Source organism: Silurus meridionalis, chromosome 7 (assembly GCF_014805685.1).
Source record: "Silurus meridionalis isolate SWU-2019-XX chromosome 7, ASM1480568v1, whole genome shotgun sequence".
In the NCBI taxonomy this organism is placed as follows: Eukaryota; Metazoa; Chordata; class Actinopteri; order Siluriformes; family Siluridae; genus Silurus; species Silurus meridionalis.
Genome location: NC_060890.1, coordinates 7323935 through 7351891, shown reverse-complemented (window position 1 = coordinate 7351891; position 27957 = coordinate 7323935). Strand labels below are relative to the sequence as shown.

General features: G+C 39.0%; 1 protein-coding gene across 1 annotated transcript in view; it reads left to right on the top strand.

Annotated features, from left to right (window-relative positions):
* The window catches only part of arid5b (AT-rich interaction domain 5B), a 98534-nt gene that overhangs the window by 45252 nt on the left and 25325 nt on the right, over window positions 1-27957 (top strand). The window contains exons 5-6 of the mRNA XM_046853367.1: window positions 21118-21239; window positions 24399-24597. Of these exons, the coding sequence (XP_046709323.1) occupies window positions 21118-21239; window positions 24399-24597 (321 nt within the window). The remainder of the gene's footprint in view (window positions 1-21117; window positions 21240-24398; window positions 24598-27957) is intronic.

Genomic DNA, 27957 nt, shown 5'->3' with positions numbered 1-27957 from the left:
TGACGCACCACCCGCTAAACTGTGGAGCGCTAAACTGGCGGAACAGGGAGAAAACAGCGAGGGGCGAGGAGAAGATTCAGACCAAAGAAATTGACAAAAAGTTTACAAAGTTTGGGATCATTTCAAACTAAAACATAAAGAAAACACGTACAGTGCGGTTAACTTTTTCTTTTTTACGTTTAAAATCTAGTTTTTTTTAATTATTATTATCATTTTTTTAATTTATATATTTTTATTTACATTTCGATATAATGTGTCAATTAAATGCACTAAATGGGTTCAGTTTTCACAGATGTTCCTGTGTGGAATTTTAGCGATTAAAAATGTTAAAATTTTTCTAAAAAGGAAACAAATAACATTTTCAGAGACCTGTTTTATTTTCTCGTGTACATATTTAAGAAAAACTACTTCAAAAGAATAATCGTTAGAATACTCAATTACTAAATTATTCGATAGCTGTAGCCTTAATTTGATCAGTTTTTTTTAGCCATCTGAAATAATCCAACACACTTGTTAATATATTTAATTTTATTATTTTATTATCAGCACTGAGTCCTTTTTATCAGTTTACAGCTAAGTGTTACCTTGCGAAATGATTTCAGTTAATATGACTGACAGACGCTACACTGATGGGCACAGCGACCTCAATTGAATCAACCTCTACCCCATGTCATGCTCTCCCCTAATCAAATCCTGCTCTCAGTCAGTTTTCAGGCAGGGATTTGCAATGAATTTGGACACTTGGACTCGTATATTATGGTGGGGATTTTTTCCTTTGCTCTCAGTTGGGCCTGATTGATTTAGAAGCTTGTGTAAAAAAAAAAAAAAGAAAACCCATTCAGAAATTCTGATCCGACTCCTGATGGTGAAACAGTCCTCTTTAGAACTTTCCACACGAGTGTTGTGCAATGCATCACATCCAATTGAAACCAAATTGCCGCTCTTTTTCTCCTGACGCCGCTCGGAGGCCTGCGAGGACGTCTGCGTGCCCAACAGCTGCGAGTTCTACGGAGCATTTTATTAAAGTGCCGAGATCCCCCCGCTCCCCTCCCCTACGAACGCACAACTACGCACAAGAAAACACATATTGCTCGCTTAAACAGCCCTCCTTAATTTACCATTAAAACCCGAAGCTATGAGTGACATCAACGCAATCAGGCGGACGTCAAAGCGAGCAGCCGTGCAGAGAACGGCCTCCCGTGTCCGGAAGCGTCCAAACAGAAAGGAGCATCACGTCAGGCTGAATAACTCTAACAAGCATCCAGCGTGAGCCATCAGCTTCCATTTGTTTCTCCAGGATACCTTAATAATGAATCCACTGGTTGTTTTAATGTTCCAGCAGGGCCGTGCAGATGAATTCAGGGCCGCCCTGTTGGAATGGATTATCTCTCAGGTTTGACATTTGAGGTTGCGCTGATATTTTTAGCGTCCTCCTTTGCGATTTGGACTAATTACGCTGCTGGCTCCCTTTTTTTTTCGTTACAAAAGCTCATTTCTGGCAATAACTCCTCAGGAAGAGCAAGGGGAGTCGACATTTTTTCGCTCCAGAACCACATCATCTCAAATTTGTCACCTTCTTTTTTTTTTTTTTTGCTTCTCCTTCTCCACACTTGAATGTGAAGGATCACCAGTGTCATTAAGCAACCGCACAAACCTCGGCATGACGCGCACACATTCGGAACGTCGTGCAGGGAAAAGGAAATATTGAGCTCGGTTTTTAAGCAAGCATATCCCCGACTGACTTCTTACATGATAAATGAATAATTCATGCCAAAAAAAAAAAAAAAAATAGAACCTTTCAGGACACAGAGTCTGTTCTGTAATACAGAACTACTGTGGGTTTGGGCTTTATAGACAGAATATATATATATATATATATATATATATATATATATATATATATATATATATATATATATATGGTTTAGCTTACCCAGGAGTCTTAAAGAATGGTGATCAGTATGGAGTAGTATAATAATAAAATTTAGCGAAACAGCAATTTACAGTAATACACTCTATAAAATACACACATTTTTATATGTATAGTTTATAGAGTACTGTACTGTGGCAGTAGGCGCTGGTACACTGTGCTTCGTCACATTACATCACATTAAACTTTAAATATACTTAACATTTTTGTCATATTGCTATTGTTATTGTAAGATTGAACATTGTACATAGAACCATCATAACCATACCAAAACCATCTTTCTATATAGATATATATTCAGCATGACAGCGATACAGGGATAAAAGATTTAAAAATAAAAGGAGAAATAAATGCACATATACATACAGATAGGCTTTTGCTAAAGGAATGCAGGGGGCTGGTCAGACAATTGGCCCCCAGTAAAAGCTTTTATTTTCCGCCTCATAATAGTCAAGAGGATGGTGGTAGATGGTGTCATGTTTAAAGATGTTATTATGCCAGGCTGCCACAGGCCATGTGAAGTCGTTTGAAATTGTAATTTGATATTTGGGATAACACAGACCTATTTTTTTCTTCTTTCTTTCTTCTTTTGGCCTTCAGACTGTACAGCCAGCCTACAGTATAACTGCACCTTCACCAGTTAAAACAGATCCCAATCTGATCTCTTCTGTTTCTCTATTCATTTTTGCCCTTCAATTGTTTTTTTTTTTTTCTCATTATTCTTGTTCCCAAGTAATTACAGGCCAGTTGGTCTTAAACGCCGCATGTAACCGGATTCAGGTGTCGGCGGCTGTAAAGAGTCATTTCCAGAATGTTTACCCTGCGACTCGTTTACTGAGGGACTTTTTTTATAGCCACTCTGTAAAATTGCAACAAAAGGGGAAAGACAGATATTCGCGGGTGGTGCATTTTAATTCGCAGGAGAACAACGGCGTACTGTCTTGCTTGATTTCGGTTGAGCAGGAAATTACAGTTGAAAGCTCTTGGCTTGGTCCTGTATATTGTTATCCCCAGTGCAATGATGGGTTGATTTCCTGTTTGCATAACTCATACTTAAGTTATGTAATATTCTTAAATTCTGAAAAGTTTTTTTTTTTTTTCGAGCATACAGCCTAAAGAGGAACAGAAGCATGTGGCCATCACTCACGCTTGTATTTACAGCCCTTGATTCCGAAGAATCGTTTTCTTTTTTTCCGGATACGTGTTGCTGGTGTGGTGCGACGTTATGTCGCTGAGACGACAGTGCATCAGGAATTAACAGACAGCTGCGTTGTTAGCAACTGTCAGCCAATTGGGATTCTGTGTACTTGTCTTTGTCAGAAAGCATGAAATGCAGCATTACTACAAACACTCAAGACGATCTGGAATGCTAATTTATTTCCACGTTTAAGCGCGTACAGTGTGAAACGGACCGACAGAGTTTTGAAAGATGAAGATCGGTCGCCCTGAGCTTTTGAGCCGGATTATCGGTCAGTGCACTCTCATGCAGGTCAAAGCCCCTCATGTGATCTCTCGACTGTGGTGTGCATTAACTAACAGCAGGGACGCTCACCACCTTTTTTCCTCTCGTTCCCACACCGAGCGCACACTCGCTCAGCCATGCATGGCAAAGAACAGCGAGCGCATTAGTGTTCCCAGCACTTTCACCTCAGCGAACTAGGTCAAAGAGACATTCGGGTACGGACAATCACGATACCAACCTTCCACCGAGGCTTAAACTCTTACCCTCTGAGTATTCAGACCAGGCTATATTTACTTTTCATACGGTTTTCGAACACACGACTCAAAATTCTGTCTGCTCAGCGCGAAAGATCAATACGAAGGTCAATTTGCTCTAAAAGTGGCTGTACATGCTAGTGGGAAAACTTGTGTGGCATTCCTGTTTATTTATTATGTATGCGGTATTTTACACCAAACTGTTCCCGTGCTAATTTTTTCCTGAGTACACACTCACAGAAAAAAGTCATTTTTTTTTTATATGGTAATATAAATAATAATACTGAGGTAATAATACGAATAGTGGAGTTGGTTTGATATTGAAATGAATGAACCAAAAGGTCTATCTAGCATGCTTTATTACAATCTGTTATGCCACTGTCAATGTCTGGAATACTGTATATTATTCTATGCATTATTACAGCGTAATATTTCATTTGAGCTATAACTGAATGCGAATACATACATGATTGGGAATGAAGAGAAAGCAGATGCAAGGCTGCGTTTGTTTGGGTCGTCCGTCCTGAGAATATGTCCGTCTGTTTGTTGAATTTCCACAGTGTAACCAGTCCATGAACGGAGTCCTTGGAATTGATCCAAATAGGTCAAGGTGACAGCAAGGTCAAATGTCTGCTATAGTAGTAGTAGTGGTAGCACAGTGGTTAATACTGTACATGAAACTTCTGATTAGAAGGTTATGAGTTTAAATCTCAGCAAAACAAAGCTGCCAGTGCTGGGCCCATGAGCAAGGCCCTTAACCCTCACCTGCTCAATGGGTGTAAAGAGAGATAATTGTAAGTCGCTCGTGATAAGAGCATCTACTAAAATGCCATAAATGTAAAAATAGTTTGTTTCAATAGCTTGCTTCCCAATAGAAAGTAATGACAAGAATAACAATTTGTTCATAGGGGTCCAAGTTAAAGTTGTGGATTTTCGATGTGTTTGTTTGATGACGTTCATTCAGTCCTTTGTCATCCAGATCAAGGTCACGATGCTTTAAGTTAGACTATTTCCTTGATATTTTGTGGAATCTCTCCCAAAAAAATCATTTAGAAAATGTCAGAGGGCAAGTGAAAAACAACAAGGATAAAAGTTGTGTTACTGTAAATCCCAACATCTTTTGGTTTTCTAATCAAAGTTTATTAGTCTACTGATATTATATTACACTTTTTCAGTTCATTCCTTATTTGAGTACTTTGTGCTCTAAATTGACATTCACCATTTCCACATTCCCCATGACCTGTGAGCTGACTTGTGTAAGATACAGAGCCTGGAGAGCCGAGTCAGCATTTCGGACCAGATCGTTTAACAGCACTTTCTAGTTTATTTTTTTTTCTACTCTTTTATGTGCACTGTTGCGGTGTAACGCAATACTCCTCCCACAGACACACAAACTCACATCCTCCATCCTAGCGTTTATAGCAGCCTCACTTCTGTTTATCTCTTACAGTCTTGATACAGGTGTATAAATGTTTCTCACAGCAAAGTGCTCTTTGATTTAGCCTGTTTATCCGTTTATAGGCCTTTTATTATGCGCTACAGTTACACACAGCGTTTTCCTTCGTGTAAACTAAAGAACAAAAAAAAGAAAGCAAGTGCACATGTGGAGCTTTGACAAAACGCATTTACGGTTCGGAACAAGAAGTGTCGTGATACTAAGAAGATGAGTAATATTTGGGTTATTTAAAGACATTTTTCGTGGTAATGAAAACATTGCCCTGCGCTGATATTGGTATTCTTGGTAAATACGAGCGAAGAAGGCTGTGAAAAACTGTTTACAATTTTTCTATTTTGTTTTGTACAATTCACAAAAATACTCTGTGTGATACAATTACAGGCAGCACTATGAGTTCATATGTGTAAAATATATTTGAAGAATTTTCCCATTCATATTTTATTACTCTACACATTTATGTATCTTATTACTTTATTACTGGGTGACTTGGAACAATCAGTTGTTTAACCATGACTTCCTGGTTCACAGGGGTAAAAATATGAGGTAACACATAGGCCAAATTCCCTTAGTCATTTATCACAATGGGTGTCGATATCAGTGAAGGCCACTGACTGAGCTATAACAGATAAAACATGACCACTCAAATGAAAATCTAATTTAAATGACTCAATTAAGTCTATATTTAACTTTCCTGATCAAATATCATTCTCTCAGGACAATTACTAATACACTACATAGACAAAAGTATTAGGACATCTGACATCTTCAGCTATATGTGGTTCTTCTCCTAATTGTCACCATAAAGAAGCATAAAATTATACAGGATGTGTTTGGATGTAAAGCATAACATTTTCCATTCGTTTCAACATACGAGACCCAAACCTGTTCTAGCATGACACTGCTCCGGTGCACAAAGCCAGCTCCATCAAGATATCGTTGGAGTGAAAGTTCTCGAGTGGCCTGCTTTAGAGTTCTTACCTCAACCCTATTGAGCGCCTTAAAGATAAATGTGAACGTTCACTGCACCCCAGGCCTCCACACCTCACGTACACCACAAGCACACTCCAAAATCTAGTGGAACATCTTCCCAGAAGAGTGGAAGTTTTTTTGTTTAACTAAATGTGGAATGAGATAAAAAAGGATACAAATCTAATAGTCAGGTGCCTACAAATCTTTGACCTATATAACTCAATGACTAATGGTGCTTTCTTTGTTTTTATGTGCATCAGCCTCCTGCTATTTAAAATATATGGGTGCACATTCTCCTTGAAAGCTCGCATTACCATTATGCAAATGCTCTCACTGATACCGAGCTCACGCCGACAACGAGACACTTTGCAAGTCAATATGAGTTCATATGTCACATTGATTACACTCCGTCTTTCGTACAAATTCTGTCTTTCTCCCATTTGATTCTCCAAATAAAGACATTTTTTTTTCGAGAGAGAAAAGGTCGATGTCTGGAGTTACAAATAACACATAATTTGTATTCTCCTTCCATTATTATCGAGAGACAATGCCCTCTGCCACATGATGTATGTCTCCTAAAAAAAGTAATTATGGTTCCTTATACAGATGTGCAGTATAGGAAACAAGAGAGCACCTCCAGCGTTACGCACGCACTAAGCGATGGACGCCATGTTTGGTCCTGCCGGAAAAAACTCTCGATGCCAACGCTGCGCCAGGTGCAGATACGGTTGCCAAAGACCTGGCTTCTCTCCGTTCTCTCAGGCTTTAGGTTTCATACGAGCTTCGCTTTGCATACCACATTGACATCTCAGTCACCCAAGAGACACGTTCAGGCCGTGTTGTGTTTCACTGTAATTAACTGCCATTATGCCAAGCACTTCTGGCTGCTTGGGAAATTAAAAAAAAGGGTGGAGGGGGGGTTTATTCTGAATAGCAGTGCTCCAACCTTGCAATTTGCTCTCACGTGTTTATATTTCTATTGTATATTGTATGCATTTGATATCAATCAGAAAGATACGTATTAGAAGCAGCGGATCCACTCGGGGCATTGCCATTCATGACGTGAAGAATGGCTTTTTATGAACAACCGTACAATCACAGCGTTAATAGACGCCGCTTCAGTTAAACAATTATGCCGCATTGTGTCTCCCCAGCCATCACGCGCACAGGAGCAGGAGCCAGAATCATACATCATCCTGTGGATGTAAGCGTGCAGGGACTCTCTTGCCATTTCAACAAGGTCATTTGAAAAGCATGTACAGAATAATTACAAACACAAGAAGCTCGCGTGGAGAAAGAACGGTCCAAATGAGACGGCGTTGATGGAAGCGATTAGCGCTTGAATCGCGTCCCGTTCTATTTTTTTTCTCCCCCGGCATTTTTTTTCCCTTAGTATGCCGCTTATATGCTTTCCGAATAGAACGAGGTGGAACGGCATTGAGAAATTATAGTAACAGAGACAGCAGCGAATCAACCAACTGCTGTGTTTTCTGAACAGCAAGCTCAAGGTGGTGGAAAACAACGCTATGCTCGGTAGCTGCCTAGTTAAGTTTTTCTTTGGTTTAAAGATTCAACTTGTTCATATGTTTTTAACCACCCCACCCCCATCACTAACCCCCTCGGGATAATACCCTTCCGTGACAGTGGCGTCATTGCCGCTCCGTCGATTAAATACTCTCCCTTTTTTTTTTCCTTTTGTGACAAACTATTATTTAACAGCTTTCCATACTTTAGTCATTTTTAAAGGTCACTTCCAAGACCTTGTGACATATTTTTTTCTCTCTCTCTTTCTCTGTCTCACTCTCCCTCCCTCCCTCCCTCCCTCTCTCTGAGACTCCGGCAGGCTTTTTCCACAAGAATACACTTTACAAGTTGGTTTATCACTGCCAAGTAACTACATTATTCTCTGTGAGCTGAATACCAATGATTTGTCTCCCTGTCACTGACTTCTCTTCGCTCAGTCTTTTCTCTGCTCATCTCCAGCAGCCGTGTAGAAGCCACACCATCGGGTTGTGAGCCAGGCTGTATATTGTATCTCTGCATTGTTACACATAATCATATAATTATAAGTGATGAGTTCATATCCCTGGAGGCTTTTAAGGAGAGGCTTTGGAGGGCAGCTCCTAGCAGAAACACCGATCTTTATTTTAATTTTTTTTCCCAAATCTGAATTTAAAGACAGAAACCAGTTTTGCAGTTTATGTCGAACTTAAAGTGCAGGCTGCTATATTATGCTCTTTTGATGTATGGCTTTAATATAGCAGGGGTTGCTACCCACTGAGATGGTGCACGTTTTTTTGTTGTGAGAATGTGGAGTGCGTTCTCTCTCTCTCATTCCCCAATGGAATGAATGAGCAGCAAGCGAACAATAGTTCTTTGAGTTGTTTAATTACTTCTTCCTGGAACAGCATATTTCCCTTCTTTGTAAGTATTAATAAAAGATGCAGCTCTGCTGTGTGAATGGAGGCCGAGTACAGGAATATAAAAGAAGTGGGTTGCGTTCGAACGATGCCCTTGTTTGAAGTCGAAGGATATTCGACGTTGACTGCAATTGTTCGTTCGCAGACCATTAGACAAATTCGGTGCGTTTAATTTCTGTGCCTGCAAAAAAAAACAACCCTGAGCGATGCAAATACGCCCGTCGTCCGCCACAGCCCACCCGTTCCTAGTCGCTTTGCCTATGAGGCGAACGGAGTCTCCCGTGCCTCGCGAGCCCACGGCAGGTCCACGCTGTTGACCCAGCGATCCAGCCAGAGAGTGAAAGTCGCTGATTCAGATTTCGCCAGTGATATGCAAACGATCCTGTACGCGAGCGCTGGAGCAGAAAAGGGAGGGGAGCCGGAGACGAGGAGAAAAAAAGGGGTGGGTCGAAGAAAAGGAGTCATGAATCATGAATCATTCAGTTCGCAGTTCAGGGAGAGGAGGGGCCGGAGCTGGCATTCAGAACTGCTTGGCTTATTATCAGCCAGGATGTGGAATGGCATTAGTGGGCACGATTCCAACCAGCAAGCCTTGTCGAGAAACTAGGGCAGGATTTGTAGCCATGGCTCCCTGCCTGGGCCTTAGTGCTATGCTAACATTGTACAAAAGAGCGCGTGTGAGCCCTCGACTTTAAGGAATATATATTTATTTATATAGTTATATACCAAAGGCTTTTAAGTGCCTTCCCCAGACTTTAAATACGGCTGTGTTGCCATTCCTGAAAAGGTCAGGAGTCAAAGTGAATGGAATTATCTCATGGTTTAGATGGTGCTTAAAAAAATAAAAAATAAAAATCAGTATGCCTTCATTCCTGAGAAGAACATTCATAAGAGCTCACACAGAGAGAACAAATGATTTCGTAGGTCCGAACGATCCCATTCAGCCTTTTCAAGCAGCGTTCCTTTAACAGGGGGCGCTGACTTCAAAGTTATATTAAGTTTCTGGTAAATATGCACACGCCGCCGGTAGCCCGGTTGTCATGGGGATCCTGCGGAACGGAGCGTGCAGCCGGCTACGTGTTGATTAGAACCTGGCCTCAGGCCAACCGTCTCATATCATACATGCAGATAAGAGCAGGCTCCTCCTCTTTTTATACTCTCCCCCTCCTTCTTTCCTTTTCCTCCGGCTTCATCTGGCTTTGAAGTGCCTAAAAGGTTTAAAGGTCAGGATTAGCACATTCGTGTCACCACAGAGTAGGCGGCGCGACGCGTAAACAGGAGACGTTCTGCACCCGTATGGCCGCGGCGCATTTATACAGGGAGACTGCCCTTGTTTACGGCTCGATGAAAACGATCGGCGCTCCAGAACCGAAGGTTTGTGAATCGCCCTGCTTTTGTGCCGCATGTGACAAAGATCACATGCTGAGACGCGTAATTATATTCAGCAGAAATCAAAAGTTTGAGGGGCAGGCAGAAGATCTTTTATATCTCCCTGGTAATCATAGTCACCGTGGAATTCACATTATGTCAGCAGGAGTGAACAAACAGCCCTAGTTATATTCAGCCTCTCTTTTGCGCTCTCTCTCTCTCTCTCTCTCTCTCTCTCTCTCTCTCTCTCTCTCTCTCTCGCTGTCTCTCCCTCTTGCACGAGCTTTCTCCCACCCGTACCCCCCACCCCCCCACACTTTTGCTCCTGCCATTCTTCTAAGAGTGACAACCCAAATTGGATGGATGTAAACAGAATAGTTAATGGCTTTAGGTTCTTATTCATGGTTAAATGGGGAGAAAAAAAACTCCTTCCATGTGGAAGAAGTCAGGCTTTTATGCAGTCTGCATGGTCACTCTGCTGGGTGCCTAAGGCATTTATAGCCTCGTTTGTGCTCCTGCTATTTTTTACGCTAACAAAAGCACACATTAGAGCAATCCGAAGTGTCCTAATCTCGTATTAATGAACTCTTATTAAGCATCGTATTAGACTCTGATGATTACGTCTCATCAGAAATCCAGAATTACATGTGAACATATTCATTGACTTTTTCGGAAAACGCTTTACATCTGTTTAACTCGTCTCACAATCTCAGACTTGCATATGTGTGTGTGTGTGTGTGTGTGTGTGTGTGTATGTATGTGTGTATGAAAATCAGCTCAGTTTTCTATATGTCATCTGTAACCTGTCCACATCCACCCCCACTCTAAGAGGACAATCGGTCACTGTGGAGTATCTCAGAAATTCTGTTTGCTCAAAGCAAAAAATAATAATATAAATGTAAATATATATTTATATGTACACAACTTTTGTAATATCAATTGTCAGTTGTAAGAGGCTTTTTTACAATTTATAAAAAAATAAAATAAAAAAGAGACAACGTTGTTTGCATCATCAGCAAAATCCAAATGAGAAATCCCACGGTTCAGCGTTATTCCGGAGCTTGTGGTAGAACCATGAATTCCATGTCAGCTCTGGAAAATATCAGTCTTGACGGATATCCTATGAAGAAGTCATTATGCACTCGTTTCCACATTGGAATGTGATTTTTTATTTTTTTTAGTGTTATGTTACTTCCCAATCTAACAATATGACAAAATGCGCTACTATCAAAAACGAACAAACGGCAACGATTGCAGTGATTTGCTGTAAAAGCCACAAGATTTGTTCCGAGTGAAAAAATTTTAAATACAGCGCATGTATATTTCCGCCCACACATTATCCTAGATGAAAACACAAGCTCTCGAGGTTTACTTAGCTGTCTGTGGCATATGCTGTCGTTTCTCTCCACGGCGCGGGCCGTTGCTAACACGGTTGCATCAGCAAATCTGATGCAAGCGTGCGCTTGGCGTTTCCCATATATATACTGCACAGTTTATTCGGATGAATTTACAGCAGTACACAGCAATTGTTCTCGGCGCAGGTTATTCCACACCGAGCACTTTATATCTCACAGGTCCTCGTTTCGATTTTAATTGAGCGTGTCTTACGAATTGTACGTTCACCTTTTTTTAATATCTGTTCCTTTATTAATCAGAATTGATTCGTTTGGTTTCGCTTTGTTTCGATGTAAATAGCTCTCTCCGGATAATTACCGTATCCTGTGTTCCGTCGCTGCTGTACATTCGAGCGTGTGTTAAACATCCGAGACATTTAACATCAACACAGATGGCAAGATGTGTATTAGCATCTTTATTTGGAATTATAGCTGAGAGAGAGAGGATAGAAGAGGGTGAAGACGGTAAAAGAGATTAATGCGGACCTGGCCTGGTTCTTATTACACTCACTCCTTGAACACGCCCCCAGCAGGCAAAAGAGCTCACCTATGGATGATGCAAACTCGGGATGTCGAGATCAGGTGGTGTAGCTTCCGCGACAAATTTTCTTAATCCGCCGCTCGGTAAATCTGTAAATTGCGCCCAACCCACGCTCGGGCACCGTGCCAACGCACAGGAGCCCGCAGTGTGCCAGGGGCAAGCGCAATGCCTCACGTTAATGCACACTTTAAAGGCTTCAGTCTCATTGGCCTTTTAGATAAGACAGATAGGCCTCTTAGTTCTTATTGAACGAGGGCTGATTCATGGGGGATTCGTCTTAGTGTGTTCTGTGTGTGTGAATTGTTTCATTTAAAACCCTCCTCCTCCCCAACATACACACACATATACACACACATTCATAATCACTTATAATTAAGCTACGTCTAGACCAAACGCTACCCTAAACAATAGGAAACAGTTTTTAAAAAAGTTGTTATGAGAGCCAATAAAATGTCCTTGTGAGTACATCTGGTCCCTGCGAGGATATAAAAACAAAATCCCCGACACACAAACACATAGCCATAATTATAAGCTCACTTCCTATATTTATGTCTATGGAAGTATTTTATTTTTAAACACCAGAAAATGTCAGTTTTAAATATCGTACAAGGGTTTCGCAGCTGCCTTAGATAAACTCGGATCTGCAATATTGCAATAGAATGGATTTTTTTTTAATTTATTATGCTTTTGAGGCAGACCTTTTTTTTTCTCTCTTTTTTTTTTGTATACAGAAGCACTCAGCTCCTCCCCCTTCCCATAAACACTACAGCACAAAGCACATATAGATCGATCAGGGGAAAGCGAGAAAGTGCATGAGGGAAATAAAATGACACGGGGCTCTTTTAGAAGGCTGTGAGTGTATATGTTTTGTGTAAAAAATAAATAAATACGCAAATAAATAATTAATTATCTATCAACAATTTAATAAATTATCTTTGTATAGGAATACAGAAGTTATTAGGCATTAAAATATTGGGTTATTTGTCATACAGTGGAGACAGTCTGTGTGTGTGGGCAATATTGCTGAGAGTAATACCTCTGAGTGGCGCTAGAGGGCAACTGGCTGTCAAAGAGATAACTTCTGTAACATGACAGCTATAAATAATTCAAGGCAAGTCCGCAGCAAGGCTGCTGCTTATTCCCATGTCTCCTCTTTCTAATATCAGAGCCGAGGCTCGTAAAAATCCTGAAATGAGCCACGTTTTTGATTTTCCTAATATAACGTGCAATTATCCTTTTCATTACTAGTGTAGATTTCTAGAATAAATGTGGACATGTGAAAAGGCGAGAACATGAGTCACACAAGATTGTGTTATCTTGATCATACAGCATTCAATCACACACGAGTAAACAGCATCTGAAATCCGGGCTATAAATCCGACTGCTTTTATGGAACAGGATGAAGCCATATTGATAATTGGATTAGTCATGTTGCATTCATTTTTTTTTGTATCCATTTTGGAAACGATATCTGTCACCCAGCATTTGAGGCAGGCTGCAGCGTGAGTTACAGCTGACGCATCATTTTCCCCCAAAAAAATACAACAAATCCTTTTTTTCATTTTGTTTATTTCGTTGTTTTGATCAGAAATCAAATGAAATGGTACATTTTCAATAAGCAGATTCTCCAACACGTCTACACACACCAACTCTGACTGTAGTTCCAATAATGAAAATGTGACAATGCGGCTGAGGACAAATTATGATAAACAGAATGAGTAGATCATTTCTCATCTTCTTGTTCGTGTCATTAGTTCTTTTGTCACATGACTCCTATAGTGATTGTAACAATAATGTCAAGATTTGGACCAGAAAACTGATTTGGGATTAACGAACGAACAAATTGGACCAGAGGACTCATGAGATGAACTTCTCACTTCTGTTTCCTGTGTAATGTATTGTATATATCGGGGCTACATGTAACAGTACACAAATTCGTACCGAAGTTTTTCGGTACAGGGCGTTCAGTTCGGTGCACTTGTGCAATCCTTGTTTTACGTGCGGAACATAGTTCCTTCAGAAACGTATTACGCGGCGGACCGCATGTTTGTTTAGTCTCCGCCTTGCACTTTGAACACATTTTTTTTATTATTAATATTACATTTGAAAACATTCACAACAATGCCAGGGGTGTAAAAAGAAACTAGAGTTAGCGCAGTGTCACTGTGGCTACCGGAAATATGATTTGCTTTGCTCATGCATGGAAACGCTAAAGAATCCATAGAACTAGCGTTAGCTGCTAACCAGGAAGTGGCTACCGGCTAACACTAGCGATATGGATTCTTTAGCATTTTATGTCTAGCTTTAAGAATTTCTCTTTAAAGGTGAAAATCCTGACAATTTCTCATATCGGGGGAGTAAATGAATGAAGGATGGAAGGAATGAAGACATTTGTTAAAGTATGCTGAAATAAGTAGCAGTTAAGTAGAACATGTCTTTAGAAAATTTTATATTAAATGTAAAACACACACACATAAATACACACTTATAAATAAACATCTGTATTACGCAAATGGGGTCCAACAAATATAAACTATTTAATTACATTTTTCCATTTATTTATTCAATGTAATTTGTGCCAATTAAAACAATATAATACAAACTTGTATCGCATTAATGCCCAAATTAACGCAGTAAAATAAATTCATTTTAACTGCACTAATTAATGCACTGTGCATTTCTGTTTCACCCTTTTTATTGAAAATATGAAAAAATAAAGATAAAACAGGTGAAATTACAACCTGCAACGCAACAAAAAAATTTTTATATAATAAAAAAAGTAAAAATACACCAAATAATAATTTAGAATCACTAAACATTTGTTTAACTGACACGCCAAGTGTCAAATCTAGCGCCAAAATCCGACCTGATGCACACATCTGGCAATTAAAACCGTCCGTGTGGAAACATAGCAAACATTCCGTTTGGTGTCCTGATGAGACGTAATTTAAAATGACATAATTACTTTAAAACATTAACAAGAACACTGTGTCTTCATGCTTTGTGCTGAGTCTGGTTTCACTAATAATAAACATACAAACATAAAGTATCCATATTTGTCCGTGCTAATGTTTATCAGTGTATTTAAAAGTAAGAGTTTTAATTCAAGGTACATTTAGAACAGATGAAAATGTGCGATTAAGTTGCGATTAATCACGAGTTAACTCATGACGATTGTGTGTTTAATCGCAATTATGTAATTTAATCGATCAACACCCCTAGTGTGTGTGTGTGTGTGTGTGTGTGTGTGTGTGTGTGTGTGTGTGTGTGTGTGTGTGTGTGTGTATATATATATATATATATATATATATATATATATATATATATATATATATATATATATATATATATATACTGTATATATAATCACACAAATATAAATATATGTATATATTTCAGAGACAGTGTGTGTGGGATATATAGTCTCTCAAATTAGCATCTAAGTATCTGACCTTGGCGAGCACATCATTGGCACGCTGATATTGCTCGTCCCCTCACGTTTGCATTGCAAAGCAGTAGACGTTGCGAGGTGGACTCATGCTGACTCCCCTCGACGTCCTCCGAGATTAAAAGGTGGAACAGTTGCCGTTTCAGATGGGGATTTATCAGCGCACGGCATTATTTAGCGAGGTCGATATCATTTATTAATCGTGTGTGTTTTTGCTCCTTCTGTGCCTCACACCGCCATCTGCTGTATAGCTTCGTATTAAATCAGACAGAGAAAAAGAGAGAGAGATAAGGGAGGAGGGAGCTAAAAAGAAGACGATAGAATTAAATCGGGTGGGGGGGAGATAGAAGGAGGGAATAGGTGGAGATTAATTTCCTCCTGTTTCGCTTACAGATGGCGAGCCGTGTGATATGTGGATAGATCTGAAGTGACGGACCACTCCTCGCTTTCCCGAGCACATTGATATGAATGTTTCTGTCATGTTTATATACGTTTAATGCGTCTCGCTCGGTGTGGGATTGAGAGAACGTAGTCACCGTATTACGAGTCGAATCAATGGGCTGTGATGAGGATGATGAGGCTGATGATTTGGGCGAAGGCTTAGAGCTGTTTGTTTCCAAATCAAATATGGTTCGTATGTCCAAATTGTCATTTGGCATAAAGGCGTAATTCCCATTTTAAAATAGAAACCAGACTCAGAGTTTTAATTCTCAAGGCTCGTGCTAAAGTGAGAACAGAAAAAAGATGTGAAAGAGAGAAGCAGTGTCACACTGGATTATTTTAGGTAGAGATCAAGTATGGTAATCATGTCAGCTGAAATATGTCTAAGGATCCTGTATAAGCTCTTTAGTGGAACTGGTTGAAGCCATATTTGTAATGGTTTTGTTTGTTTGTTTGTTTGTTTGTTATCTAAAATGGCATAGAATCCCGGCAGAAAGCTGATCACATTTGGTTTGGCTTTAAAGGATTTAAGATCACATGCATCAAATCAGATCGCCTGTCTGCAGCTCTCTCGTTACTAACAGTGTGTACGATCACAAATGAGACGCAGCCCTGACACGACTCCTCAAGCTCGTTATTAAAATGAAATATCGGCTATTTTGCATTGCCATTTGGCAGCGCTCTTTAATTAATTGTCCTCCAGAATAATGAGGACAAATTGGCGGATAGAAAAATAAAAACACAGCGATGCTTCGCCGCAATATAAATGAAGTTGTCAGAGCGGGCGTGCATCGATTGTAGACGCAGCGTTTTCGTATGCGACTTGCGTTTTAAGAACGAATCTGTGAGATGTTCCCCCAGACCCAAATGGAAATACAAGCCAGACAGGAAGTTGGTAATAAAGCAGTTCTTTGCAATACATTGTATTGAGATGAAGATATTATGGGTCAGGTTGCTATTCAAGAAGGCTGTAGTGAATGTGAAGGATTAAGATGAGTTTAGACTCATAGTAAGGGGAGATGACAGGGTTTTTTTTTTCACTCTGTGGTAATGTGTTTAAAGGGGTGGGGGGGTGGATAGTTGAGTAACATTGTAAGGCGATGCATTTAATTCGGTTCCCTCTGCGACTTCCCTCAAGCTTCAAAAGGCTCGTCCCAAATATTTGGCAGGAGAATCCACAGATGCGTTTCGAACATATTTCAAGGAACAAACACGGCCACAGGCATGCACGCACAGATATTTGATCCGCGGAAAGCCTTGTAGTGCTCCTCAGTGGATTTCGGAGGAAAAGGCAGAGCGGTCCCTTGATTACAGCCTCGACCCCAGCACACCGTTCAAACAACCTGTTGAAGCAACAATGTTCAAACAACCTTTCGTAGACTAAACCCGTAAATCCTCAGTGACTAATGAGCAACAGATGGATATGGAGCGTTTAAGCATTTCGGCAGGATCGCAGTCTATGGGAAACGTGCGATATATATCTTGTACGTTACATGCGTGTTATACATACACATTTACACTGACATTTATATTTCCAGTGTTTGGCAAATGCCTGTATCCTGAGAGACTTGCAGAAGTTCTTCGTGCATCCTCCGTGAACATATTACTCTAGTGCGAATAGGTCCGGGCCTGAAAATACATCCTATTGCTGAGTGGGTGCTTTTTATTATTGACTATAAGAAGAAAAATGAGTAATAATATAAAGGATTACTACTAACAATAACTATTATTATTATATATTATACAATATATTATTATTATCATTATTATTATTATTAATATCACATTCGAATTTAATACTGAATCATTTTGAAAATGCATTTATTGGTATTACTACTACTATCACTACTATTACTACTATTACTACTACTAATAATAATAATAATAGTATTACTAATTATTGTTATTTATTAATATTATTATTTTTATTATTATAATAAATAAACCAAGAAACACTTATTATAATAATTTTTTTATGATTACTGTAATAATAATTGTGACTATTAGAATCATTCATATATTAATAACATAATAAATTAACCTAAAACTGCAATATAATGACGATCGTAATTACAACAGTAAATAGACAGATGTATTGGTATTGTTCCTACTCCCACAACTCATAATATTACTAACACTTGATCTTGATTGTTGTTATTGTCATGCAGTATCAGTGTTATTATTAACAGGACATTATTGGTAGTAATAGTGGTATTATTATTGTTTTTTTAGTAGTAGTAGTTATAATAGTATTGGTGGTGGTAGTAGGGGTAGAATTATTAGTATCAGTATTATTATTAGTATTAATAGCAGTTGTAGTAGTACTGGTAGTGGTCCAGTCAAGTCAAGAAGCTTTTATTCATTTCTATTTTATTTTATTTTATTTTATTATATTTCATTTTGGTCAATTCAACCATATATAGCTGACGCAGTACACAGTGAAATGAAACAACGTGGTGAACCCTGGTGCTACATAGACAACTTAAAGCTACATAACAGAAAACACTAGGGACTAGGGTTTATGTGGGTCCTCCCCACATAAAGTGCATCGAGTGCAACCTGGTGCAAACAGTACAAGACAGACAACACAAGACAGCGCAAGACAACACAAGACAGTGTAGGACAAAATAGCGCCGCCAGTTAACCTGCTGTATGTTACACAGTGCGGTGTGTAAAAGAGAACCGAGTACGGGAGTGAACGTTGTGATCAAACAAAATGTAAACCAAATGGTTTGTGCAAAAAAGCAATAGCAGCAGTCAAAAAACGATGTGCAAAAACAGCATGTAAATAGTTTGTACGGTAGTAATGAAGTGATATAATATGCATATGGGTGTGTGAAGTAAGTACGATTGTGTAGTATTATTCTTAGAATTAGTAGCAGTAGTAGTACTGACAGTGGTAGTAGTATTATTATTAGTATTAATAGTAGTAGTGGTGGTAAAAGTAATAGTGGTGGTCTTGGTGTCTTTACATTCCTGTTAATAATAGTTCAACTTTTTCTGGATTTATCGCAACACTGATCAGAATGAAGCAGTTACATGACGAACATCAATGAAGACAGAATGAGTGAAAATCACCAATAGCGAGGTGACTATATCCACTCCACTACAGTCTTGTTTTAGACTGCTGATTTGCTCATGTCTACAGCCTGTTTGAATAATTCAGTCATTTGCATGCCTATCATTCGACCATTTTGCATTCAATTCTTTAGATGCTTGTCCTTGTAGAATAAACTGAGAGCTGAGATGTACTGCTTTTCATTATCACTGTATATTTACAGCGTGTCTGTCTGTTCCCATTGCTATCTATATTTAGGTCCGTCTATCTGTGTACGGAAAGCAACAAAGACGTGCAGTCTTCCAAATGGATAATATTACCCAGTCTGAATGCCACAGGCAGGTAATCTAGTCATAGTAATGAGCCTGTGACGTTTCTGACATCTGTCAAGTAGGAGAGGAGCATGACGTAACCGAGAGTGTCGAGGTCGTGCCTTCCTCATCGCCAGCATCACTGTTCTCCGCATTCTCAATGCAGCCCACTGACACAGTTCTACAGAGCCAGTGTTGGGTGCCCAAGGGAGTAAAATAGGAGGACAGCTGTTTTGTCGGTCCAGAGGAAAGTCAATAAAACGAGGGAACATCTACGAACGCAACAGTTGTGGGGAAGCCAGCGGTGTTTTGATGTGTAAATAATGAAACATTGGGAGAGGAGGAAATGTAAAACGACATATTCTCTTTCTTTCCTTCTTTCTTTCTTTCTTTCTTTCTTTCTTTCTTTCTTTCTTTCTTTCTTTCTTTCTTTCTTTCTTCCTCTCTCTCTCACCCTCTTTCTATCTGAGTCTGCATTACTCAGTCACAGTCAGATATAAGGCAGTGAGGAAAGGGGACAGATGTTTGTAGTCAATCATGGGATGCCTCCATGCCTCTTTTCTGTGACCACCCGGCACTCCTTCTGCCCCCCCCCCCACCCCACCCCACCCCTTATCTACTGTAAAGACAATATTATAATTTGTCCCATTTTTTCAAGTATACACAGGTACTGAGTAACTCTCAAAGACAAAACATGCTCCAAAAAAAAGAAAACACTAATGCACCGCATTACTAACAGGACTGGCATTCGAATAATGGCGAGAATAATTGCGAACTCTTGAGAATACCCCAACCTCAAAGGATAACGACGTATGTACATTGGGTGATATTTGATATTCGGGAACGAATCACTGCGCTTTCCCAAACGTCCCCATTACCTCAGCGGAGAGCTCAGCAGGAGCTGGACTTGATGCCTGAGCAAATGTGTTTGTCACATGGACTGCTTGAAGCGAAACAGTCTCGCCTGTTGCCAAGGTGACAATAAAAGCCCCTTATATAAATGTTTATTCTTGTAAGAAAAGGTTTAATTTCAGCTGCTGTTTTTCTTCCCCCTCCATCCCTCCACCCCCTGCTGCTCACTGCTGAGAAATTATACAGGAAAAGTGCAGAATGGAGATTTGAATAGGGGGGCCAGAAAAATAAAACAGAGAAAGACACAGAGTTGCCCTTTGCTGATTGGAGTGCGGTTGGTTTTTCTCTCTCTAGACTGATATTTGTTTAGCTCTCCTCTCTGTAATGGCAAAAGGGCTATAGCCTTAGGCATGGCGTACACCTTGGCTGGGATTTGATCATCATCAGATGTTAAATGCTGCATCGAGCTGAATTGAAGTGCTCAGGAGAGAGTATGAGCTTGTGTTTAAGAAAGAAAAATAAAATCTGTCATGTTTGATATCCGACATCATCTTCATGTCGTTGCAGAAAAACGAAATCGTCAACCATTTATTTTTTCCTGTTAAAAATACTGTTACTTTTTTCTTTTTCTTTTTTTTTTTCCCAAGCCTGCATCCTTTCGGCTATAGACTCGGCTATAGACTAAAACACTTAGCAAGTAAAGCCTTTAATAGATCCAGTCTGAGACGCTGTCAAACCCTAACGCACATGCACACACACACACACACACACACACAATTGTGTGAACATGCACTCACATTACTCTGCAGTGTTATTTTAAGAACTGGCATGTTAAGAATTTTTCTCACCTGCCTTACAAGAGTTATTGTATCACAACTTAGTATTGCTTTCACAGCTTACATTGCTAGAATATTTGTACGTGAAATAAGACATGGGACAAAAACGATAATAACACTTCAACAGATTATGAAGAACATGCAGTGGTAAAAAAAAAAAAATCGAAAATGGGTTTTCAATTCATACTTGGGAGACAAAATCAAACCTGATAAACCCGTTTCCAGGAGCACCACGCTGTTCGGACCCTTATCACATTTTTATTTTGGTCAGGATTGTATAGTAACTATAGGGCTGGTGTGTCAGACGCCTGTAGTGATTGTACTAATCACTGTCATGAGCTGCTGGACTTTGAGCATCTCTCTCTCTCTTTTCATAGCACCCAATTTAAAGGGCCGGCCCCGGAAGAAGAAAGTCTCCATATGCCAGCGCAGAGATTCGCCAGCCCAGAGTGGAAACACCAAAGAGCCTGCCAGTGTAGAGGCCAAGGCACCCAGCAAGGTACCACTCTCATTAAACAATAAGGAGCACCAACATATGCTTATCTGTCAGTCTTTCTGCCTCCTCAGCCTCATGTCTTATAGTTGGCATCCCATAGTTTCCTGTTTCCTCAGAACTCTATAATATTTTATGAAAGCACACTGTGTAGTCTTCAGAAAGCAGCCATGATTGTTTTCCTCTCGTTATTTCGTTGACTTTTGTTCCCACATGCCTTTTCCTGTACATTTCCTCTGCCAGTACAGGAGACATCACTTCATTCTTCTTTTTTTGGCCCATGTATATACTAAGGATGTAACACAATGCTATTACCTGTATCTGTTTCCGTTCTTTGCTCAATATATTTGTATCTGGTTTTAAAGTCGGCGTGGTCTGTAAATGAGTTTTCTGGGGTTTTTTCTCACCAAGAGAGCTCCGGTCTAGCTCAGTATTTGAAAGTACATTTCTTGTGAGGAAGTAAAATACAAATGCGTTTTTATTTTGAAGCAGTAGTGTGCTCATGTTAATCAACTTTGTCCCACCAGCAAGGTTGCTAGCAACATTGCAAAATATCTGAGTCTTGCAGATGTTGTAAACCTTAAATGCACACTACTGCACTCTGAAAATTCCCTGGGCTAGATCCAAGTCTTTTGCTAAAACCTGGCAATCACAGGTTTCAGTGAAATGTCCAATAGAGCTTCACATTCAAATTAATACCCCACAAATAGCCAGTCCTAATGCATCCGCCGAACGAACAAACAAACAAACAGACAAATAATACTCCACTAACTGTTTATATGAGTATTTATATTGGTTAAGGATACATCCGTTCAATAAAAGTAATGTTTTCGTATTCAGTTTTATACTGCGTGTATGTTAGCGCATGCCAGGGATATCGGAAAATAGATATAAATTCAGATGTGAAGAAAGCATGCTGGAAAGTTTCCTATGGGATGTGTGACGCCAGAATGTCATCGTGAAACTCAAACAAGAAAAACCTGCATTTGTCGAGTTCATTCTCTTATAGTTAGTCACTGTTTGGTAAAGGTGATGGTTTTAATATTGCTGCTATTGTGTTTGATTTAGGATACAGTGTTGTTAGAAATGATCACTGACAATGAATAAATCAATGCACAAAATTGGCTTGTGGGATTCGTGTGTAATGTGCCATCATTCTGTCATTCCTCTAATGATCAACTGTAGCTTTGATGTAAAAAGTATTGGGACACCTGACTTTTCCATCTATATGGACACACATCTATATCTAAACTGTTTGCATGATGTTGGAGGCACATCATTGTAGGATGTTTTCCAACGCATAAAATGTTCCCTTTACTTGGCTGAGGAGACCCGAACCTGTTCCAAGATTGACAATGCTTCATAAAGATATGGTTTACACAGGCTGATCTTGAGTGGTCTGTTACAGAGCTATGACCTCAACCCTATTAAACACATCTGGGATGAATTGGAACGTTGACTGCACTTCAGGCCTCCTCATCTCACCTACACTAGTTCCTGACTTTACTAAGTGGATGAATGAGCACATATTACAAACAAAATCTAGTGGAACATCTTCCCAGAAGAGTGGAGATTATTGTAACAGGAAATAGAGACTAGCTGTGTAATGAGATGTTTAAAAATCTCATAAGAAATGTATCTACATGGTGTATACATCATATGTAATCTGTGTCAGGGACACACTGCATAATTAAAGTTGCAGAAATAAAGGAAACGAATTATAAGTCGGTTGTAGCTGTGTAGTCGATGTATATATTTTTATGGTGTAATTATTTGTTAACAATGTCAGGGATGCTTTCAGTACTGAAATTAAGAGCGTAAATAAACACGAGTTATTATCCGTTGCGGCGTTTTATCATTTTTTTTCTCTGTGCTCTGTGTTGAACATCAGCAGAGATATATATTGATTTCTTTATAGTATTCAGCCCAGACAGGGGATTTTCCAATTTGTTTGAATTAAGTAAGGATCAAGATAAGCCAAGGCAAAATGAGCTAGTTTACATCTGAAATAATTCACCCCGAAGAGTTTTTAGTTCCACTAGCAGATCATTTAAAATCCTTTGTTTTCCAGTTGGCCTTGCTTTCCAGGCCGTGTTTATTTAGTATCACTGGTGATCTAGTTTCTACTGTTTTGTTGTGTTTATTTTTTTGTTTGTTCATTCACATAACCAGCTAGCCTTGATAGCTCTTTTTTGGAAAATAAACGTGTGATTGTCGGGAGCAGATGGCTAAGCAGACATGTGTGGGCCATCGCTGACTGTCGAGTGTGACTGCATGACTGAAGCCGGCACTCAGGGATCTGACTGTGGGCTCAATGCACAACACACCCACCTCCAGCACGCCGGTGCTTGGAAACCAAAAAGCTGGTTGTGAACAATTTCAACGCATCTATTTTCATCTCATGCAGTACATATTCATGTACATTACAGCCTGTATACAATATATGAACAAAAGTTTGTGGACATCTAACCATAAGATTCATATTTGCTTGTTGGCATTTCATTGTACATTGAGTCCCAATTTGCTGTTATAATAGCTAGCTAGCTAGCTAGCTAGATAGATAGATAGCTAGCTAGCTAGATAGATAGATAGATAGATAGATAGATAGATAGATAGATAGATAGATAGATAGATAGATAGATAGATAGATAGACAGACAATTGCAGATAAATGTGCAGATATATGTACAGCATATAATATTAAGGCTGTGAAAAATGTGCATGGACTGTTCAATAAGTACAACGTATAAATATTAGGGCTATGGGCAGTGTAAAACTATCATTATGGAACTGGCTTTGTGCACAGGAGCATGGTCATGCTGGAACAGGTTTGGGTCTCCTAGTTTAAGTGAAGTGTTACTGTTTCAAATTACTTCCTGTGCAATTGCAGTAAAAGTTTGGGGAAGAACCACATATGGCTGGAAAAGGCAGGTGTCCCAATACTTTTGTCCATATAGTGTATCATAACTCTACTACTGTTTTGGCTAGGGTATACAGTTCTTCATAGTTCAGTCGAGCACTTTATGTGAAGTAGTTTAATTTCGTGTTATCAGTGCCTAGTCAATTAGCAAATGTGCTCACGTCGTTCCAAGAAAAAAAAACCCACAAGCACTTTGTTCATCCTATTCTCTTCTCCTTCCTCTTCTGACTACTCATCGTCATCCAGGTGAAAGCAGAAACAAAGGCAGTGGTGTCCAAACCTAAGAGCAGCAGCTGCAAAAAGGTATTGGCCGAAGAGAAGAGCAAGGAGGAGACAGGGGAGGAATGTCGTGCCGAAGAGCAGGCCTTTCTAGTGGCTCTCTACAAGTACATGAAAGAGAGGAAGACCCCTATTGAGCGAATACCCTATCTAGGGTTCAAACAGAGTAAGTTGCCTAATGCCCACACTCTCTCTTTCACTTTTTCCCAGAGGGTCCTTGTGTATAAGGTTTCTATGAACAGTTTATATAATATCCTTACACAGCAAGAGCGATGGCAGTTTTTTTCTTCTCACATGGTCCAGACAGATGGCTCTCAGTAGCCTGTAACAACTCAAAGGCCACTCATTATTATAAGCGAAAAGGTCACACTGTAATTAAATTCTTAAGGAATAAACAACTGGAGCAGACAAATCATAAAATCGTTAGCCAGCTTTTTAGGGCCTTAATGTGCAGAAAACTAGTTGTCATAACTTGAGTAATAGAATAGAATGGAATATATAGCATGTTAGCTAGCTAGGTAAGAGCTTTAACACAGGCGTTGGTGAAGAAGCATGTTGTGTCTGTGCCATCATGAAAAAGTCAGCAAGACAGCATTTTGGCAATGAGATTTAGTGTTTTGTCTTCACATTATATATTGAAGATATTATATCAGGAGAATTCTGTAACAGGATTTGTGCCTGGATTGTTGTCTATATTTACACATAACTGCACGTTTCATCGTCTTTCAGTCGTGCTTCATAATTAATCCAGCTAATAAAAGTGAGCATTGTGTTGTTATTCAAGGCAAAAGAAGGCAAGTGTTTAAATTCTGCATGACCCCTAGTTGACACACATGCAGGTAAAGTCAGAACAGGATAATCCTTCACTGGAAACTTAAAAACACAAGTAGGGTCCAAATCAGGAAACGCCAAAACAAAGACCAAGCATCGACTTTAATAGATAAAAGGCATTCTAAATAAACACACTAATCACAAGAGAAACACACAACAGCTGGACACAATCAGGAGACAGACACGTGACATGAACTGAAAATCCTTGGTGGATCAAGTACAATCAATCGCAAATGTTTCGATCGCGATTATACAAATGTATGTGTGTGTGTGTGTGTGTGTGTGTGTGTGTGTGTGTGTGTGTGTGTGTGTATATATATACTGTATAAGTGTGTGTATATTTATATAGACACTATAAATGTCCATCCACTCAGATGCAGTATTCCCAGGCCATCCCTTCCCTCACCAGAGACCGCATGCTAGACTTTTTGAAGAAATAGAAAAGTTGTGATCCACTAAAAAAAAAGTAGGTCGTTGTAACTCAAGAAAGTGCAGAGACAATTAATGTTAGTCAGCTGTGCCCTTTCTAATTTGCTACCTTCAGCTCCCCTGATCAGTGCGCATGCCACGAATAGACAAGTAGTTCAGTGTCAAATCCGAACCCTAAACAACAACCGAACACACCCCTCGCTATCTAAATGCTGAAAGTAAAAAATGCTAATATTCTTCTTCAATTTCCCTCTTGATTTCAGCGCAGTCATCAGTGCCACCACGCTCCAGCGTATAAATATGTATAAGCGCGTACCACACGCGACTCGAATCCGAAAGAGTTTTCAAGTCGTTCCTATAGAAAGGCCCAGAGCCAAATGCCTATTTTTATCTCCTGCACAAATAAATAGAGGTGCAGTGATCTCCTGCTGGTTAGCTATAGGCTGTAAATGGCCATCAATAACTCATTCACAGTGTACCAGGTTGCCAAATCATGCACCTTTTATTGTTAACGTTGCTGAATTAGAATCCAATGACACAAATCACCATTTTTATAAATATTTTATTTACTCTCTTTCTCTCTTTTCACACAAACCTCTCGCCTCTGGGGCTTGGAGAACAATTCCACCTGAGTGCAACGTCTAAAAAAGCCCCAGTTTGTTTTCCTCTACTCTGTGCACGGATGTCAGCTACCTCCCAGCCAAGAAAAAACGAGCTTGAGAATAAGATGTTCCTTTTTTTTTTTTTTTTTTTCTTTACTAATACAGGACAGAAAAAAAAAAACACTCAGATAGATGAATCACATCTCAGATGGGGATTGGTTCAATTACAGCACGCAGAGAACATGGAGTATTTGAAGATGTATTAGCGTCCTGTACTCTAGGAAGTATTGCTTATCACTCCTAAACCAATATGAGGATTATAATTAGATTTCATTCTCTCTTTTTTTTTTTGCCTGGAAGGAACACAAGTAAGCAAACATGGCATATAAACAGTGTGCATTTCCAAACTATAAACCCATAGAGCTTAAGAACTGAAATGAGATCTTCACTGAGGATATTATATAGGATGTGTACAAAATTCATTTCAAATATTAATATGTGAATTGCCAAGAGCTATTATTAGTGAGGATTTAAGTGAGAAAGAATGCAAGTAGGTAGTACAGGGAGAGCCATTCTAGCAGTCCATGTTGTTATATCAGTCTGTTACATTTTTTCTAAAAGCAGCTCTTACACTAGAACATGCTGCAAGGTTTATATCAATGCGCTCGTTCTAATTCACTATCGTGTCCATGGCAACAACAAATACATAGACCTCCACATAATCTGCAACATACAGTAATAAATTAATGACTTTCTGAAACCATAATGGATGCGGTTTTTACAATCTACAGGATTATTCTGTATCTCGGTAACAAGCTGACAAGCTGTATTTTTTTTTTATTATGTCTTATTTACATCGAGATAGAGGATAAAGAGAAACTGATGAGGAAGCAACTGTGTATAAATGTTTTTAAATGTTTATAACTGTTTATATCTATGGCGTATGTGTATGAGTGTAGACAAAAAAAATCATACGTTCTTTTATTACAAAAGTATCAAACAAAATTCTCATTTATCTATTGTTGTATAAGAATAATCAAATATTTGTGGGCATGCAGTTATGAGTAAATTATTTCATAAGGACATTTTAGTGTATAGGATTGTCATTCTATTAAACTGTGAAATCGTGATTAATGGCATAATTGTCATGAGTTAACTCACAATTAATCGCAACTTATTCGCATATTTTTATCTGTTCTTATTGTACCTTGAATTAATACTTTTCAAGTTTTTAATACTCCAGATAACATAGGCATTGGCAAATATGGATGCATTCTAAAAATGTATGCTTATTATTAGTGAAACTAGGCTCAACATAGAGCATGAAGACAAAATATTGTTGTTAATGTATGAAAGTAATTACGGTGGTTTAAATTACGTAAATCATCAGGATACCAAACGGAAGTTTGGCTATGTTTCCACACGGACAGATTTAAATGCCGGATGTGTGCATTATTATCAGAGTAAAGAAAGAACCTCATGAATAAATATTTGGAGGTAGGAGGTAGGTTTTAATTATTCATATATATATAAATATATATATATATATATATATATATATATATATATATATATATATATATATGTATATGTATATAATGAATTGGCATTAATTTTAACAGCCCTAATAATATAATATTATATATATATTATATATAAACCGT